The sequence below is a fragment of the Vanessa tameamea genome, chromosome 22 (genome assembly GCF_037043105.1).
Source record: "Vanessa tameamea isolate UH-Manoa-2023 chromosome 22, ilVanTame1 primary haplotype, whole genome shotgun sequence".
Classification (NCBI taxonomy): Eukaryota; Metazoa; Arthropoda; class Insecta; order Lepidoptera; family Nymphalidae; genus Vanessa; species Vanessa tameamea.
The window spans coordinates 10,135,364-10,148,246 of record NC_087330.1 but is presented as its reverse complement, the minus strand read 5'-3'; the positions used below and the strand labels follow the sequence as shown (position 1 = coordinate 10,148,246).

Here is a 12,883-nt window from a genome sequence, read left to right as displayed (position 1 = left end):
AGTGTATATAACAGCTGTATGTAAACACAATTGTTGCCTGCTGGCCCCAAAATGGAATGACTGTACTTCCGATCCGTACTTCAAGGAATAATTTTCCGAAAAATCTATGTGTATACAAGCTTCATGTATATTTAGGTTTTCTTTCAAATTCTTAATTGCGTTGTACTGACTTACAATTTTGACGGTATGATCACAAAATTTCTCTAAATCATTTTCAAATTTTATGATAACATCTGAAGTACTTAAGGTAATTTTGTTGTTTTTTGTTATTGTTTGTTTTTTCTTTCTTCCATTTGTAAGAATAACTTCTTTAGTTTCTCTTTTCCATTCATAAAAGGTACATACAGAGTTGTTGGCATCCAAGTAATATTCAAGACAATTCGATTTGCAGGCATCACAATATCTTTTCAAACAGGCGATATTTCTCAAATCACAGCAAAGTTTAGAGAGGACCTGATCATGTGTTTTTTCACGTATTATTGATGCTTTATGCAAAGCTTCAATCAATAATTTCATGTTTTCATGAATTTGACATTCGCAAGTCTCTCTATTAGATTTTTTGGGAAAGGTAACCCAAAAAGGGCGCAGTTTACAGAAAAACGAATAACTTACTCTAATCTTCGTCTCAATTAAAAAATTCTGGTGCAAGTCTTTTAATGGTAAACATAAGCACCGTTTTTGCATCTGGACCTTATTTTTTGTTACATATTGTTTCTTACCTGCACAGAGAACGCTATTCGCATCTTGCAAGTAAAAGTTTTTGATAGTCTCAATTACAGAGCTTTTATTGCTTTTGTAGCTACTAATTTCTATTTCGTTGCTGTTATTTGAAATTACACCACTTGCACTTGCATCTGTCACTGAACCAAAGTACTCTATTTTATTCATCTGTCGGGCTTCTTTGAGTAACTTCTGCAGTCTTTGTATCTTTTTAGCTTGTATCTTATCTTTTTTCTTATAAGTTGCAACGAGCCTTAAAAGCATTTTTCTTTTCTTAAATTCTTCATATTTTGTTTTTTTTACTGCTGCTTGAACTACTGCACTATTTACTTGTAAAGGATCTTCTTGATTAATGAAATTTGTTTCTGAAAAATTACTGGCATCTTGAATATTGTCAACTGCTTTTATTTGAACTGCTTCGAATATTGATTTTCTACCTTCCTTTTTTCTTTGCCTATACCTGCAACAAAAAAATTATAACGATTTATAGGTCTAAATATAATTGTGACAATTTAAATAAATACTCTCTTTCTCTGTTTTTTATCAAATAAAACAGAAATATATTTAAATTAATTTATGAATAGGATAAGTTACAAATTATAAACACCTCTTAGAATTTTCCTTCCACTTCTTGCGTTGCTCTTTAATGGGACGAGGGCTTTTTTCTGTGTTTTTTTCTACTTTCTTTTTTAAGTATTTCTGTCTCCTTTTTTCTTTATCTAAGGCTAGCAATTGAGGGTCATTTTTTATTTCTGCGTACCGTCGCCTTTGGCATAATCTTTGTTTAGCTAGTCTTTCTTCTTTAGCTTTTTTGGATTTAGGTGGCATCTTCAAATACGTAACTTTTTTATAATTAGGAATTAACACAATACTATTTCACTAAACTTCTTTGCATAGGTAGGTATAAATTAAAAAAAAAACAATTTCAAGTCTCTCTCTTCACGTAATTTAAAATTTACTTATAACCTGAAATAACAAGCAACAGATTTATTTTAATCTACAACAAATTTTTCTTCATATTGCTACACGAATGACGAACATGTCTTAAAAGTCTACACTAGTCTTCCTGTCTGATTCTAAGTGTAGAACTTAGGATCAAACTGGAAGAAAGCTTTTTTTTAATAATTCCTATCTTGCCTACACATGCGCGACTTCATAAATTTAATGTGCTGAAATTATACCTAAAAAAAAACTTTTTTTATTTTGGGATGGATTCCATGAACCATTTCATCTGTTAATTCTTTAAATACAAAACAACCTCCCGTGACTTGTAATGACGTTTGGTTAAAATTATTAATATATAATACTTGAGCTCCAATATAATATTAATTATTCGATTCCAGGAACCCCACCATAAAACAAATGTTATTAACTTATTACTTTCTTTCGCTATCAATTAACTATTTTCTGTCATTGTTCTCAACATTAATCATTATCTATTACACACATCGTCATTTTTCTCAACGTGTATCATTATCCTCATAGCTCGTATTCAGGACAATGACGTTGAGAAAAATGACAAAATCAAAAAAATCATGTCTAAACATCTTTTGTGCAAGTGGTATTTCAATAAAACTTATATGGCCTTATGTTAACACGAATATTTCATACATTTTCTTAAATTTGATAAATTTAGAACAGTTTATTACGAATATGTCAAGGAAAATCTAAATGACCATTGAAATGAAAAAAATTGTAGAATGACTTTCAAAGGCTCACCTGAAGAACACGAGAGCGTGTATCTTCTCTGGAGTGCGTCGGTCGAATGAGGTGTGGGGTAGTCAATTTGATTTGCCAAAAGTTTTCCCCGCTCCCGTCACTAACTCAACTTAATATTAAAAACAAACACTGTTCTGACCAATGACGCAAAATTTATGAACATTTTTTAAATTCAGTTTTTTAATTTATTTTCTATGAGTGTATAGGAAATTATCTTAAAAATGTAAAGATTTCTAAATTATAATTATCTTAGTAAATTTACTTTAGCCTAATATAGTCGCAATTTTTCATACGATTCAAAAATAAGACCAAATTTGCCAAAGTACCACGAAGAAAACTAGCAATTTTAATTGTTTTTTTCATATTATTTTTTTTGTTACTATTTTAGGTCAATCGTGACTAAATAACCTTATTTATTGTTCACTTAACTATTAAGAGCAAATTTTTATTTCAAAATACATCCAGGTGTTCTCGAGTAATTTTGAAAAACATAAATTTTAAGGCTCTTAAATATTGACCCTGGTGCAGTAAGCGAGCGAGTTGGAATATGGCAATAACTACTTATATAGTAAATGTGTTTAATTTATATTTCTGTTCATAATTGAACATTTCTTTCGAAGTTACAAGTTCGAACAGGTGTTGACTTAAATTCATTATTATAGTGAAATGTGACTCGACAGGAAATATGTTAATACTCAATTAGAATGAAAAAGTCCACACATCGTCATTTGTAACTTTTTATTCAAATAATATAATATGCGATATATTTACATTAGTCAATCGATAACACTCGAATAAGCTATACATCCGAACGACACTCCGCTACGTCGGCGTGTAAATTAACATTATATCTGAGATTAAACCTCTTCAAGGAGCTTTAAAAAGGAACGGGACGGGCCGAAGGAAGCCGCGCGGGCCTCGAGGCGGCGACGAACGAGTAGCGGCGTGAGCGGGGAGCGGGGAGCGGGGAGCGGGCAGCGGGCAGCGGGGGGCTACTCGCGGCGCAGGTTGTCGAGGCGCGCCTGCAGCTCGGCGTCGGCGTCGGCCGCGCCGCCCCCCGCGCCGCCACCGCCCGCGCCGCCCGCGCCGCCCGCCACCGCCGCCGCCGCCGGCGTCTTCGCTGCAACGAGTAACGGAGTATGTTGGAACCCTTCGGGGGACGGCACTCGATGATACCGAACTTTGAAATTATACCGGTGACGGCGAGTGACCCGGTGGCCTGCGGCAGACCCGACAGCTGGTCGTTGAGCTGCAGCCCCAGCTCGTCCAGGATCTGAGACACCACCGCGTCGCTGTCGAGAGTTATGCATTTTAATGAGATCTTTATGATATATATAGATACCTGCAATTCCTATAAATCTAATAGAGCGTTATCGATTTCGATAATGTGCTGCTATGCTATACCCTTCGAAAATCGTCTTAGTAATATTCGCTCACCTCTCTTCCTCATCATCGTCGGCCTCCATCGCTTCATCTATGGAGTCATTCATCATTTCCTCCTTCATGTCCATTATTTCTGATTGCTTCTCAAATTCCTATTGATTGATCGGATTGGATGAGTTAATTTTCATTATTATTATAATATGACAACAATGTACTGCAGGCTGGCAATTACACATTACAAATAAATCAATATGCTATGACAATAAGAATATATGACCTGCAATATTTTTTGTATCTGTGGGACGTTGAGTTGTCTGTTCATAGTCGCCATAGCTCGCGTGACGCCGCGCATGGCCTGCGCCATGCTGCTTTGAGACTTGAGTGTTTGTATCTTGAGGGACACAGCCTGAATGTTTGCTTTCATCAACATGAACTTGCGCACATATCGCCGTGTGCGCACTAAATCTTTCGCCATTATTTTTACAGCATCCTGTAAAAATGTTTCTATGTAAATTGGCAGTTACAAAATTGTCTCATATACAATTATTTTTATCTGTGTCCTTTAGACTGTGACCGTCCAAATCTAGTGAGAGCATATAACTGATATTTCTTTGAAGCAATCAAGAAACTTTAAGTACAGCATATATAATTATATACTCTATTCCAAACATAAGTTGAGAAAAGCCAAAAAAACAACATTTGACAGCAAATTGAATCATTGGTTGAGATTGAGAGAGATGTGGTTGATTAATCTATAATATTCACTATGGATGTGCAAAAAAATGGCATTTTGAACTTCCACAAAAATGTTATCAGAATTTTGGAAGTAAAATTAAAGTGGATATGAGTAGTTAAGTATAATAGTGTTGTATTATAAATAAAAGATATATTAATCATAAAATCTTAGCAGTGCACAATATAGCTGGGTTTTTAGCAAACCACATGAAATACATAACATCTAAGGTTTATTTATGTTTTTTCCTACTTTGATAGGAATTGGCTATAGTTATGTTATGAAAGCACACCATCTGCCCATCCTTTGCAAGTTTCTTGATGTCTGCTATGACTTTCTTTTCCTGCTGTTCCATCTTAAGACGCTCCCGGTCAAGATCACGCATGGCCTTATTTAATGCTCGCTGATTCTTTCTCAGCATCTCCTCTGGAGTCATTCGGTGACCAAATAACCACTCCATCTTTAACCTTCAAAAACCCATTAATAAATGTTTTAAAGCTAATATTGTATAATTCAGCTTAAGATTTAAAAAATAGTACATGAAAGTCAATATTAACAGATTATACTGAGAACTAAATTAAATATTTTCGATTATTAAAAATAGCTAGTGCAGTCCATTATACTTTAAACACTTATTCAAAATATTATTTATTTCAACAAAGTTTCAAATTAATTCAATTTCAATTACTTTTTATTCGAAAAAAACCTCTATATGAATCCTTAAGGTATATTGCAGAGATAACACTTGTTTTGGGATGATGATTCACCAATACACGGTATAAAATCAAACACAATTATAATTATGATTTATAAAAACTAAATACAACACAGGAATCGCTAAAATGGAAATAAGGTATGTTAGATAATTAAAACTTCATAAAACTAAAAGAAAATAGATCTGAAACCTATATTAATATAAGACATTTGAGTGTTTACGATTCTATTTTACAACAAACGAGATTTCGTTTCGTTATCATTGTCAGCTGTCACTGTCAATACAGACTTCACCGTTCAGTTTTGAATGACGTTTAATATTCCTGTTTATGTCTCTAAAATAAAAACAGATGCAATAAGTTATCGAAAATAAAATAAATATGTGTATATTATTTTATTTATTTTTGTTAGATGTTCAATGTTTATTGTATTATATTTACATACAACATTAACAGCCTGTAAATTTCCCACTGCTGCTCATCTCCCCTTGAGGAGATAGAGAGCATATTCCACCACGCTGCTCCAATGCGGGTTAGTGGATGTGGAGTATTATATAGGTACTTATTAAACACCGGCTAATGTAAAAACCATAAACAATTTACAAAACCTCATACATCAAGTATGAAGTTCTGTGAGTTTGGTTTGACTTTGTCACAGTACCTATAGTCCGTTCACAGTTATTTTACCTCTGGCTATTAAGTCGGCTAACTTGTGCAATGTGTTTCTAAAAATCCTTTGTATAAAATTAGGAAATCGCGATAGATAAGAGAATATTTGGTGGTAGTGGCAGAATGATATGAACCTGTCCTTCACATAAAATACCTATTTACTTCTAGCTGAGCCAATTGGAAAATTATATTTCTAACCCGTATACCAGTGGTAGTCATATACCTACCTAATTTGGTGCAACCGATGGTAGTAGTTAGAGACAGGCCCGTAGATGGATGTAGGCGTGGTATGGCGTGTTATACATATAATTATATCTGTACCAATGCTCCTATACCTTGTGTAGTCATAAAAATATTTTTGTAACTATATAATTGTTTTTTGGTAATAAATAAAAACAAGTACGGATTGGTCAAAGCTTTTATTTCGAATAAGAATAATCTAAATTGACATCATCAGAAAAGAACGAATAATCAGAAGTGCTTTCAGACTAAGTATCCGAGCCATCGCTTACTTGTGTAATAATTTTTTTTCAATATCGTCTTCTACGTTTTAAGTCAATAGCGATCTTTAACTCTGCTAAGTTTCGTTAAAGTTGGAACCTCTTTTCTGACTGCGTACATTTCGTGTATTTTATTTCTAACTGCACAAAGATCAAAATCGTCTATCTGTATTACTTTTTATTAAATGTTTTTCTTTCTCGGTGTAGAGATTTTTCGAGATGTGGAAACAGCAATTTCAAAAACAGCGTTTCAAACCGAATTACAGGACCTTTATTAGCTTATTCCTTTTCACAAAATTCACGCACAGCCAGCACGATCTTTCTACCACTACTCCGAATTCTTTTTGGCATAATTAAATGTAATTAATCACTGAATTTATCATTTAAATCGAGGAGCTCTGAACAATTAGACAGTCAGTTATGCCAATCTAACGCGCAGCCTTTTTGATAGATGTCAGAGGTAAAATAACTGTGAATGTGAACGGACTACATAATACATATACGTAACCGGAACCACTACTTTTTGAAGTTTACTATTTTGACATTGGTTTCGAGTTTTGTAAATGTAAAATTCGCGCTCTTTTACCTTCCATGTTTTTATTATTTCTCATTTTGTTTTCTTAGATGCATAAAGCAATAATAAAGAATTTAAGTTCATCAATTATATGTATAGCTTAGAGTAAAAGTTTAAATAGTATAATGAGTGACGAGGATGTAACTATTATGGAAGTCGATGAGGTGGACCCAAAACCTAGCAAGGTACCTGGTCCAAGCAAATCGACTTCCAATTTACCGTGGATAGAGAAATATCGACCACAGAAATTTACAGACATCGTAGGCAACGAGGATACAGTATCGAGGTTGTCGGTTTTTGCACGCACCGGCAATGCTCCTAATATTATTATCGCTGGTCCACCTGGAGTCGGCAAAACAACTACAATTCTTTGTTTGGCGCGAGCACTCCTCGGCTCTTCTTTTAAAGACGCTGTGCTTGAGCTTAATGCTTCCAACGATCGTGGAATTGATGTTGTGCGTAACAAGATTAAAATGTTTGCCCAGCAAAAGGTTGGTATCAGATTGTACAAACTAATTCAACAATTTTAATTATTTCACATCGGAGTTATTCTCAAAAGAAAAAGTCTTGAAAATTTCATTTAAGTTTTGTGACACAAATAATGTTGAATATTTATACTTCTTCATTCCCTTCAATAAAACTTATCATGTTCTAAAAAGTAAAAATAAGCAATGCAGTGCATCGACCACCTTTCTATAATTTACTTATTCCATATACCCAGGTAACACTGCCACCCGGAAGACACAAGATAGTGATTCTAGATGAAGCAGACAGCATGACTGATGGTGCACAGCAGGCCTTACGCCGGACCATGGAACTTTATTCAAGCACAACTCGATTTGCACTTGCTGCAAATAACAGTGAGAAAATCATAGAGCCTATACAGTCTCGCTGTGCTGTCCTGCGTTATACCAAGCTTACTGATGCTCAGATTATGGCCAAGGTACAGGTCATTTCAGTTTCAAGAAATTATAATCAGTTTATGAATGTCCTTGAAAGTAACTTGTTATGTATTCCAATTATTTATTGTATTACAATTCAACAAACTTTTACTGTTCTTAAGTGAAACTAACACTGTTATTTTGCATTTTTCTATTTTAAGATCTAAAAAATATATGTTATGTGTGTGTTATGCCTACTTGAGAACCCATTTTTAGTGGTTAATAATATTTCTTAATCATATATTTTTTATATAAAAAAAACTAGAATTATATAGTATTTATTGTATGTGTAAGATACATTGTAATTTATATGTAATATATTCATGGATTTCAAAGATCTTAGATCTGTATTTACAATAAAGTCAGACTACATCAAAAGTCTAAAAATTAGACTTTGCAATTCATTTACTCAAATAAAATTAGTTTTTCAGGTGATAGAGGTGTGCGAAAAGGAACAGCTGTCGTACACGGAGGAGGGCGTGAACGCGGTCGTGTTCACCGCGCAGGGCGACCTGCGCGCCGCACTCAACAACCTGCAGGCCACGGCGCAGGGCTTCGCGCACGTCAGCCCCGACCACGTGTTCAAAGTGTGCGACGAGCCGCATCCCATGCTCGTGCGCGGCATGCTCGAGGCTTGCATCCGGCAGGACATTCACGAGGCTTACAAGGTATGCTTAAAAATCGGGACACATATATATATATATTCTTTCATTTTATTTTTCGAAAACGTTTCACGGGACAAGTTTTGGGTCCACCCCCCAGGTGATCGCTAAATTGTGCAAGCTGGGCTACGCGGCGGAGGACATCGTGAGCAACGTGTTCCGCGTGTGCAAGACGCTGGACGCGGACGAGGAGCTGCGCCTCGGCCTCGTGCGCGAGGTGGGCCGCACGCACCTGCGCGTGGCGGACGGGCTGGCGTCGCCGCTGCAGCTGGCGGCGCTGCTGGCGCGCATGTGTCGCGTGGCCGCACGCGCGCCCGCCGACTGGTAGCCGACTGGTAGCCGAGCGGCAGTTTTTTTAAATATTTTGTACACTCAAGTTATTTCTTATTGGCTCAAAGGCGAAATATTGATTTCATTTTATATTATAGTATCAATATTCAATCCAGTATTTCCATTAGGCTATATGACATTTTTTGCAAAAATGTTCATAAATTATTAAATTTGTTTTATTTAAATTCATCTATATTGGTCCCATAAGCCAAAATTTATTTAATTGTAAAATACATTATTTTTGTATTTCGTAGACTATTTATTACGGTAAAGAAAAAAAAACAGATTTTTGTAAAAAAAATATATTTATTGTTAAAAAATAATGATATAAAAAATTTAAAATACATTTCTGATAAATCTTATTGAATACAATAACTAGTAACACGACATATTTTATACGCTTGTTCGAATAAAGCGAAGGCCCAACGTAAAGCTAAGTAGTAATGTTTTATATTATAATGTGAGGATGCATCCGCACTGGAATGTGAGTCATCATCGCGCGTCGGCGATCAGCTTGTTGTGCTCGCCCATCAGACTCTGCGCAACAGAGAGGACAGCTCGTGTACTACGGACCACATGCTCGGGGCAGGGCTCGGCTCAGCGCGCAGAGCTCGGTGCTCAGTGCTCAGTGCAGCACGTGCTGCTGCAGCACGGGCACGCTCGCGATCATCTTCTGGTGCTCGCCGCTCAGCGCCTGCGCGCACACCGCACACGGACCCAAAATTTACTTTTTATGTGATGGCGAACTCTCCGAGAGCTTAAATCTCTCGTGCGGGCGAGAAAACACTATATTCATATCATCAAGCGACCCATACCCGTGCGAGCACCCAACGTCCACCGACATGCACCAACGTCACTTAATTTGAAGTGATAACGTCTTCCACTTTATAATACCGATTGTTTCTTTTGTAACACCGATATACCTACGGAGCTCAAAAGCGATCCTTTACGATAAAAAAACAAGCTTTTGAAGAGGATCCGAAACGCTACTAAATGAGCTCTTGATCTCATTGTTACAAAATTTAAAAAGTAAAAAGAATCGAAAATCTCCTGAAGCTGTTTGAAATGGAAGTTTCTCCACCCAGGGGTTAATTTTAGGCCCCTCTTTATTTATTTCTAGCCCAATCTATATATATTTTTAGCCCAATTTTGTTTTCCATATCAAAAGAAATTGTGACATATTTTTTTATCATTAAATAAACTGATATAATAATATCACATAAAGTTAATGTCATGGTAGTGGAATGTTTATACTACCCCGAATAGACACGATCGATCGGTCGTGTCGATTCGGAGTGATCGTGGACTTGCATGCAGCATTTACTTCTATGCAACGAGTGACCGTGCAGCCGGCTCACCTTGAAGTACTTGACGGTCTTGACGCGCAGCTCGAGCGTGGCGTCCTCGTCGCACACGAACAGCGCCTGCGCGTGCTGCTGGAAGGCGGACACGGTCCACATGTGGTTCACGCCCTCCTCCACCGCCTTGGCCAGCGCCAGCGCCTTGTGCACGCCCGTTATCAGGATCATCACCTGCGGACCGCATGGTCACATCGGCGCCATTAGGCGATGCCCATTTTTGGCTCCTCTACTCTTGTAACTTATATTTTTTTCATAATTACGTTTTTTTAGTATACTACTAGGATGCACTGACATCATTAAATTAAAAAACAATAAAAATATATTCGGCTTTAACTATTTCCAAATTTTGGTCTGCCTACACTGTCCAATAGATAATCCGGCCCAGATGATATTACTAAAGTTTTCACAGATCGGTCACTACGAAGCGATCGAATGTTTCTGAATGAACTAAGTAAGCAGGTAAAAGTTTCAATTGGCAATTTCGATGCTAGAGGTTTCGATTTCGGCTGGAGAGGGCGAGATAGCGAACCTCCTTGGCGTCCATTACGGTGCCGACGCCGACGGTGAGCGCCTGGCGCGGAACCTTGGAGATGTCGTTGCCGAAGAAGCGCTTGTTGGCCTCCAGGGTGTCGTAGGCGAGCGTCTTGACGCGGGTGCGCGACACCAGCGACGAGCCCGGCTCGTTGAACGCGATGTGGCCGTCGGGGCCGATACCTGCCGACACGACACAGACCTCTCAATGAGCGCCAGCGAGAGCGTCGGCACGCGAGGCGGCGCCACAAACCTCCGATGAAGAGACGCACTCCGCCGGCCTCCGCGATGAGGTCCTCGAAGCGCTTGCACTCGGCGACCAGGTTGGGCGCGTTGCCGTCCAGCACGTGCGCGTGCGCCGGGTCGATGTCGATGTGCTTGAAGAACTCGTTCCACATGTAGTAGTGGTACGACTCGGGGTGGTCGCGCGGAAGGCCTGCAGCGACACACTCGGTGACTTCGAGTCTTACGTTTTACGAGACTTTAGATTTCGTCTACTCGACGTCGAAGAGAAAAGTCGGAGCGACACTGACCGACATACTCGTCCATGTTGAACGTGGTGACGTATTTGAAGGAGACGCGGCCCTCCTTGTAGAAGTCAATGAGACGGCGGTACATGCCGAGCGGCGTGCCGCCGGTGGGCAGGCCCAGCACGAAGCGGCGGCCCGGGCCCGGTGCGAACTCCGTGATGCGCTGCAGCACGAAGCGCGCCGCCCAGTCCGCCACCACCGACGCGTCCTCCAGGATTATGAGACGCATGCTCGCTGCCCTGCTGCTGCTGACATTAGTAAACTCACTCACGGCGGTGTATACTGATAATAATAATCTCCCTATACTCGATATGAAAAATGTATAGATTCATAATGCATCAATTGTTACTCGTGACCGACTTTGATGCAAGAGTATATACAGTGCCGAATTCAGCGTTAGCACCTCCCCCGATAACTGTGAAAAATTGCCGCCCCATTATTGATATTTTGCAAAAACTTAAAATTGTGGAATGTGAAGTTTCGATACAGAATTATTAATTAACTACCCCTCTGGGCACTAGCCTCGAGTTCCCCTTGTGTAAATAGAGATCTCAGTATATAGGACGATAAAGGAACAGGCGTGAGAGACCAAGATCTTCAAGTCTTTCATATATTTATAGTTTTTATTTTTTTATTTTATTTATTTTATTTATTTTAGGGAAACATACAGCATAGTATAATACATACAATTAATACCAAAATATTTCTAACATATGCCAAAAAAAGTTTCCACTGTTGCATTAAAACATGAAGTGAACTAAAAGACAAGTAATAAAAGTAAAATATTATGAAAGTATATGAAATAAGGTTATCAAACATGAATTATTCCAAGATTAACAAAAAAAAAAAAGATACAAAACAATAAGCTTCAAATAATATTAATGATAAATAGTGTTTTTTAAGACTCGTAAGAACTTAAACAGATTAACGTTAAATATATCAACATTACTATAATATTTATTATAATTAGCACATGCTCTTACCAAAAAGCGATTTTTGGAATAGTTAGTTTTACATATCGGCAAAGATATATATAAAGATATATATAAAGATATAGTTATTATAGATAGTAGACTAAAAAAAGATATCGTTTGTTTTTCATAGTTCTTTTAACCGCAAACAATAATAAACTACGGAGATAAGGTGTCGATGTCCTAATTATCGATAAAAGCGCCAGCCACACACTCGACTCGATATAAGAGCTCAATAAACTCATATAACTGCTCTTACTAAGCTAAAAGAGATAAAGGTTCAATGTCTTGTCATATATACTTTGAATAAATAAAAATCTCCAATATTTTCATTTAAAAAAGGCAGCTTTGTGCCATAAGAGACATGTAACATTTTTTTACAAACCATTTAAGTAGGAATTGATAAGTAATTTTTTTGAATGCTATTTTAGAACTTTTACTTTCGAACTCAAATAATTAATAAAAGGTACTATAAACTAAGGTTGAATAAGAATATTTTAAGTAAGTCATTAACCTTTTGGAGTCACTAACCTACAAAAAACCTTT

General features: G+C 37.4%; 3 protein-coding genes across 6 annotated transcripts; 1 reads left to right on the top strand and 2 right to left on the bottom strand.

Annotated features, from left to right (window-relative positions):
* Positions 1-3,160: 3,160 nt before the first annotated feature.
* Positions 3,161-5,556, bottom strand: LOC113401531 (charged multivesicular body protein 2a). Of its 3 annotated transcripts, none has more exons than XM_064218497.1 (6): positions 5,244-5,556; positions 4,848-5,015; positions 4,100-4,312; positions 3,877-3,974; positions 3,634-3,731; positions 3,161-3,559 (listed from the first exon to the last, which is right to left on the bottom strand). In XM_064218497.1, exons 2-6 carry the CDS (start codon positions 5,013-5,015, stop codon positions 3,432-3,434), a joined length of 705 nt encoding a protein of 234 aa, XP_064074567.1. In that variant the 5' UTR covers positions 5,244-5,556; the 3' UTR covers positions 3,161-3,431. The 3 variants fall into 3 exon arrangements, with proteins under 3 accessions (XP_064074567.1, XP_064074566.1, XP_064074568.1); XM_064218496.1 differs by having other exon boundaries at positions 4,848-5,022; positions 5,262-5,556; XM_064218498.1 differs by having other exon boundaries at positions 5,262-5,556.
* Positions 5,557-6,956: 1,400 nt separating this feature from the next.
* On the top strand, positions 6,957-9,159 carry Rfc4 (Replication factor C subunit 4). The gene is made up of 4 exons (XM_026641451.2): positions 6,957-7,502; positions 7,733-7,954; positions 8,384-8,620; positions 8,715-9,159. Exons 1-4 carry the CDS (start codon positions 7,137-7,139, stop codon positions 8,940-8,942), a joined length of 1,053 nt encoding a protein of 350 aa, XP_026497236.1. The 5' UTR covers positions 6,957-7,136; the 3' UTR covers positions 8,943-9,159.
* A 71-nt stretch (positions 9,160-9,230) lies between these two features.
* On the bottom strand, positions 9,231-11,611 carry LOC113401523 (glucosamine-6-phosphate isomerase). 2 transcript variants are annotated; one of them, XM_064218483.1, is made up of 5 exons: positions 11,370-11,611; positions 11,090-11,272; positions 10,835-11,019; positions 10,303-10,476; positions 9,231-9,638 (listed from the first exon to the last, which is right to left on the bottom strand). In XM_064218483.1, the coding sequence occupies exons 1-5, from the start codon at positions 11,593-11,595 to the stop codon at positions 9,570-9,572; spliced, it is 837 nt and encodes a 278-aa protein (XP_064074553.1). In that variant the 5' UTR covers positions 11,596-11,611; the 3' UTR covers positions 9,231-9,569. The 2 variants fall into 2 exon arrangements, with proteins under 2 accessions (XP_064074553.1, XP_026497240.1); XM_026641455.2 differs by having other exon boundaries at positions 9,231-9,481.
* Between the last annotated feature and the right edge of the window lie 1,272 nt (positions 11,612-12,883).

Bases quoted from the DNA above. Each gene is read 5' to 3' on its own strand.
- LOC113401531 (XM_064218497.1), bottom strand. From the start codon at position 5,015: ATGGAGTGGTTATTTGGTCACCGAATGACTCCAGAGGAGATGCTGAGA. The intron at 3,975-4,099 runs GTCATATATTCT...ATCAATCAATAG, and splicing joins AGATACAAAAAATATTGCAG to GAATTTGAGAAGCAATCAGA. The intron at 3,560-3,633 runs GTATAATTTCAA...TACTCGTTGCAG, and splicing joins CGGGTCACTCGCCGTCACCG to CGAAGACGCCGGCGGCGGCG.
- Rfc4 (XM_026641451.2), top strand. From the start codon at position 7,137: ATGAGTGACGAGGATGTAACTATTATGGAAGTCGATGAGGTGGACCCA. The intron at 7,955-8,383 runs GTACAGGTCATT...TTAGTTTTTCAG, and splicing joins ATGCTCAGATTATGGCCAAG to GTGATAGAGGTGTGCGAAAA. The intron at 8,621-8,714 runs GTATGCTTAAAA...TCCACCCCCCAG, and splicing joins ACATTCACGAGGCTTACAAG to GTGATCGCTAAATTGTGCAA.
- LOC113401523 (XM_064218483.1), bottom strand. From the start codon at position 11,595: ATGCGTCTCATAATCCTGGAGGACGCGTCGGTGGTGGCGGACTGGGCG. The intron at 11,273-11,369 runs GTCAGTGTCGCT...GTGTCGCTGCAG, and splicing joins CAACATGGACGAGTATGTCG to GCCTTCCGCGCGACCACCCC. The intron at 9,639-10,302 runs GTGAGCCGGCTG...GTGTGCGCGCAG, and splicing joins AGACCGTCAAGTACTTCAAG to GCGCTGAGCGGCGAGCACCA.